Source organism: Mus caroli, chromosome 12 (assembly GCF_900094665.2).
Source record: "Mus caroli chromosome 12, CAROLI_EIJ_v1.1, whole genome shotgun sequence".
NCBI lineage: Eukaryota > Metazoa > Chordata > Mammalia > Rodentia > Muridae > Mus > Mus caroli.
Genome location: NC_034581.1, coordinates 78,956,133 through 78,961,657, shown reverse-complemented (window position 1 = coordinate 78,961,657; position 5,525 = coordinate 78,956,133). Strand labels below are relative to the sequence as shown.

At 53.1% G+C, this 5,525-nt stretch overlaps 1 protein-coding gene across 2 annotated transcripts in view; it reads right to left on the bottom strand.

Annotated features, from left to right (window-relative positions):
• Vsx2 (visual system homeobox 2) overlaps positions 1-4,526 on the bottom strand; it is a 24,192-nt gene extending 19,666 nt beyond the window's left edge. For both annotated transcript variants that reach the window (XM_021179699.2, XM_021179700.2), the window contains exons 1-2: positions 4,117-4,526; positions 2,805-2,889 (exon numbers count right to left, since the gene is read on the bottom strand). In XM_021179699.2, the coding sequence (XP_021035358.1) occupies positions 2,805-2,889; positions 4,117-4,486 (455 nt within the window). In that variant the 5' untranslated portion in view covers positions 4,487-4,526. The remainder of the gene's footprint in view (positions 1-2,804; positions 2,890-4,116) is intronic.
• Between the last annotated feature and the right edge of the window lie 999 nt (positions 4,527-5,525).

The window sequence follows — 5,525 nt, the reverse complement described above, 5'->3', positions numbered from 1 at the left end:
AAAGAAAGAAAGAAAGAAAGAAAGAAAGAAAGAAAGAAAGAAAGAGAAAGAAAGAAAGAAAGAAAGAAAGAAAGAAAGAAAGAAAGAAAGAAAGAAAAAATTAATTTTTCGGGATTTTTGAACATCTGTAGCCCTCTGTTTTTCTCCTGCCAGTTGCTGAAAATTCTTTGAGCAGATCATCAAAATATGCAAGTCCCTTTTAAAACCAGGGAAACTGGGGAAAGCAGCTAGTGAGGAAAGCCCAAGAAGGGAGCTGGCTTTTAGAGTCACTCAAGGGCCTTCCTGTACTTGGAAAGAGTCCCATTCAAGAAACAAACAAGAGTCAGGTGTGGTGGGGACTGGCCTGTGCCACTGCACAGGAGCGTGGGGGAGTATGATCAGGGCAAGTTCAAGGCCAGCTTGATCACCATAGGTCAGGCCAGCCGGAAATACACTTCGAGAAGAAAATAAAAAACAAACTAGAAATAAATAAATAAATAAATAAACAAAGGAAGGAAGGAAGGAAACGTTAAATTCTTCAAGATTCCCCCATTCCTACCTCAAGAACTGGTCCTCTTACTGATGACTGTATAATCCTCAGGGGGACCCCCTTCCCCCACATAGTGACCCAAACTCTGCTCCTGACTGAGGCAGAGCCAAAGAACTCTTACAAGAGGGTCTGCAGTTTCCCTAAGAACAAAATCCCAGAGCCAGGCCATCACTGCTGCTGTATCCCTGGTCTACCCCCAAGTCCTGCTAAAGCTGGTTTGTTTCCTGGAGGCAAAAAGTCTCTCATCACAGGATTCCAGGGTCTCTTTCTCAAAATATGCAGAGGACAGATGCTCAGGAGGTTTTGTTTTGCTTTTTTTACCCCCTTCCCCACCCTCACCCCAGCAACCTGTCCCTATACTTCCTTTCAAATATCTGTTGCCTTCACGCACCGGAAATAGAAAAATAGGGTCTCTAGTACTCTGATGTTGGTGAGCTGTTCTACACACACCCTCAATCCGCCAAAGGATGGCAGAAGAAGGGGGACTTTAGGCATGGGCTTGAGGCTAGGGCCACCTGGCTTTTAAGGGGTCACACAGTACTTGGAGTTTGGGGGTGGGGATGCTCTTTCCAGGGCTCTCAATGCCCATCCCCTCCCACCAGATTTGACCTTGTGCCAACTAGGGGATACTCCTTTAGGACGCACCAGACACAGATGCATAGGGACTGTTTTAACTAATATGTTGTTGGATGATGTTTTTAAAAAGACCAGACTAGATTACTAAATTTTCTTTCCGTTTAAAATAAACTGGTCTGGTAAGATGGCTAAACATTAAGGGTAAAGGCGCTTGCTGTGTAACCTTGGAGACCCGAGTAAATTCCTTGGACCCACAGAAAGATGGAAGGATGAGAATCCCCTACACAAAGTTGTCCTCTGACCACCGGGTACTTTTCCATGGCGTAATCGAATCCCATCCCCGCCCCCACATTTCGTGCACGCACAAAACAGTAACAATTAGAAATTAAAACAAAACAAAACAAAACCAGAAAAACCCAAACAAACAAACAAACAAAAACAAAAGCAAGCAGCTGCCTTCAGGGAACGAACTTGAGGCCCCCCTGAGAAACCGAAGCTGACCTTCACTTTCCCTTAAGCCAGAACCTGTTTTGAGGTCAGGAAAGAGAGTCAGTAGCGATCTTTGGGGGGTGGGGGGCTATGCAGGATGCAGAGAAGCAGTCAGAGAGAGGATGCTGAGACCAAACCCAGGAGAGAAAAGAAGATGCGGTGGACAAGTCAGAGTGCGAGGCAGTGGGGAAATGTCCCAGTGGTCGCTCCACTTGGGTTGGGACAGAGAGAAAAGTGGGAACCAGGCCTGTTGGGAAGTAGAGGGACAGCACTTAGGAATAGCAACCCCCCCCCCAACTCAGTTGTTTGTTTGGGCCCTCTTGCCTTTTCCTTTAAAAGGATTAGTGTTGACGCTGAAGTGAATGAAGGTCTGAACCAGCACCCCTCCACTCCCTGGTGGGAGCAAGGAACGAAGAGAGCATAGTTCTTAGGACAAACCCACTGAATCTTAACTTTGGATAAGCAACGTCTATTTAAAGATTTTTTTTCACATTAAAAATATGTGTGCATGTATCTGCTTATTAGTATATGCACGTGGTGCCCCAGGAGGTCAGAAGAATGCATGGATCCCCTGGTGCTGGCCAACGCTCCTCAGCCTGTACACCAAAGTAGTTCACCCCACTGAGGCTGGTGAACCGAGACAGTCCACTATCTTCCCCGTCTTTCATTCAGACTAGAAAACTGAGGCTTACGGAAGGATAGCGACCCGCTCAGTAGCACAGCCGAGCAGAGGCCGAAAGCAAAGGTCCAGCCCTGCACCTGTCACTGAAGTTTGGGGGAAAAAACGATCCCAATACAATCCTGGAGAAATGACAAGCCTCGGGCAGTGTAAGAGGAACGGGCTCCCACGGTTAGGGGCATGGATCTGACTCCGGCCAGAGCTGGGAGACTATCTGCTTTCTACAGGATCTGAGTAACTTGGTCGGTGCAGAGATCTAGGGTCGCCGACGCCTCTCCAGCTCAGATCTGGCCCCAGCCGGGCCTTTCCTGTCTCCAGCACAAGGAGAAAGCTGAACTGGTGCGGCAGCTCATGCTGACACTCAGTCACCCTCACCGGATGCCAGGGCCCCGGGACAGGCTCCTCCATACAACGCAGGTGTCTTTGCCGGGGGCCCTCACATCTGGGATCGGCAGAAAACGACATCTGGGTCACCCGGCCCGGGACGAGATGGCTGGGGATGGGAGCAGGAAAGGACTGCGCGGCCCTTACCTGTGTCGCCGCTTCTTACGCTTCTTGGTCTGGTTTAAAGCCGATTTGGACATTTTTCGGTCACTGGAGGAAACATCTTCGGAATCTGAAAAGCGAGCAGGGAGCGGAATGGGGAGTGCGCTCCGCAGCGCCGGGGGAGAAAAAAACGACGAGGACCCCACCTTCTGCAGCCTCTGTGAGCCGTGCGGGCCTGTGGTCTCCACTGAAGCCCTCCTGGGTCCGGGTCTCCATCCCCACCCCTACGCCTAGGCTGACCTTCTCCAGGTCGGCTCTTGAAACCACAGATTTTGAATAAATTTCTTTGCAAGAGAGGCCAAGGCCGGGGTGCGCCTGCAGGCAGGGACGTGGGAGAATGAGGCAGGCACTGGGTTGCTGGTACCCCCGGCGATGCTCCAAGCTTTGAGATCTTCCCCTCCGCCAACAGCCCCCAACTCCCAGATAGAAAAGTTGACCCAAGGATTACAGGGCTGTTGCAGGGGAGCTGGGGTCCCGGAAAGGACTGGAGACTGCGGGTTCGCTGTCTGTTTTGTGGCACCCACAAAAATGTTTTTCTGTTCGAGTTCAGAGAGCCTGCGATGAACCACTTTTCGTTGTCCTGCTACATTTAATACATTATAGTGGCAGGAAAAATCTGGGGAAATACTGAGAGCCGGCGAGCTAGAGCATACCGCCAGGGAAGTGGCCCTGACAGAGCGAAAGGAAGCTCATCCAGTGTCCCCGAGCCAGAGAAAAATCGGGATCCGATACACGGTGCAGCTTAGGTTAGATCTGATGGCTGCCCTCTGGGTATCGTGGTGGCTTGATTTTCCCAGTTCGTAGCGGGAGGAAATCGAACGTTAGCTAAGCAATATAGGTAGGGGTTTGGTACAGCAATACAGAAATTGGGAGGAACGGGGGACAACTTTGGACACAGGGACAAGTAGGAACAGCATCGGGCTTCAGAAGCGCAGGTACTGCCCAAGGCCCGAGCCTCGGTGGAGCAGTGGAGCTAGGGCCCAAGGAAAAGGATGCGCCAAGGATTCAGCTACCCGGAGCCAACATCCACTGGGGCCCCAACCCAGATATTCGATCGAGCATGGACTGACACTAGGTCCCAAGAACTGAGCAGGGGTCGGACAAGATAAATCTGAAAACCCTTGGAGTTCGGGTCGCTAGTCGGGGACCCGCTGACTTTAGGCCTAGCATGAGACCCCTTGTCCTGCATGAACTTTTCCTCCCGGGGGAGGTCGGGGCTCTCAGGCGAGAGCGGACAGCTCCCGACTGCGACTTTCCCAAGCAGTGTAGCAGGCGAGCAGCCTCGCCCCTCACCTACCGGAGCTGGCCGTCTGGCTGGTGTCCAGCGGCCCCGACGCTCTGCCTAGTGGCTGCAAGTGGACGCTCTGCGGATCGGACAGCACTTCCAAGAAGGTGGGCTGTGTGTAGAAGCCGGGAAGTCCCCCGGGCCCCAGCAGCCCCATGCTGCCCACTCCTGCCGGGCTGAGAACGGAGCGCGCAGCTAACAAATGCCCAGGGGCCAGGCCGTCGAGGGCAGCCCGCGGGTGGGAGCTGGGAGGCTCCTTGTTCAAGCCTAGGATCTCCTGGATGCCGAACCCTGTGCACCTGGCCGGGGCGCCCCCCGAGGTACTCTTGGCCACTGTCTCGGATTTGGGCTTGCTCAGCGCTTCCCCCGCTTTCCCCGTCATCTCCCGGTTCTTTGGAGGGGCTGAGGCCGCGGGTCCTTTGCTCCCCCAAGCCCCCCCCCGCCGGGCTCCCCGCTTCGTGAAGTTGGTCCCAGGTGCCCCCTCCGGTGTCTAATGCTCTGGAGCCCCAAGGAGATTCCCTTTTTATCCAACCAGGCGGCAGCCCAAGTGGGGTCAGAGCTGAACAGCCAATCACCAGGGCCAGGAGCGATTAGGAATTCCAAAAAGCTGGCAGCTCCCGCCGCCACCGGTATCGAGGGGCCAGGGCGCAGCAGGCCCAAGTGTGGTGGGCTCTGCAGGGTGCCCTTGCAGGGACAGAGGTGAAACAGCCAGGTTTGGGGTTATTCCAGGAGATACCGTGGATAGGGGCTTTGAGCTGTATAACCTGGCTGGGACCAGTGCCTAGGTTAGCTGCGACAGATCCCTGGGGTAGGGTTGGGGGTTTGGGGATGGTCTGCACGCAAAGGCTAGGAGACCTCCCCCTCCCTTAACTAAGCAGCCCCAAATAGACTCAGACACGGGACAAGGAAGGCTGGAGGGCCCTGTACTGAGCGCTGGGCATGAGAATACAGAAAGGTGCTTAGCTGTGCAGAGGGAGATGTGTGGGTAGGGGTTCGTCTCCCCAGCATGGGACATTATGTTCAGTTCAGAAGAGCTGTTCAATAAATACTGGCCCACGTTAAAGGGATCAGGGTTAGGATGGAGCCCTCGTGGGAAAGAGAAACAGAGAGGGTTTTCTTTGACAACAAATATGGGGCCTTCCTCCCCTCCTATCCTTATCCAGTCCTCCTTACTCCCCCCCCCCCCACACCACCTTTTTTTTTCCTTGTGGTTTAAGACAGGACCTCTATATAGTCTGGGTTGTTCTCAAACTCAACTTTCTCCTGCACCGTCCTCCTGAGGGCTGGGATTTCATTTGGGTGCCTACTTGACTATCCAGTTGTCTTTCTAGCCATTGTCAGAGAATGCGCATAGAGGGCTTCCCTCGAAGATTGTATTTATTCTGTCCAACAGTCATTCAGTCAGTAAGGACCACGTACCT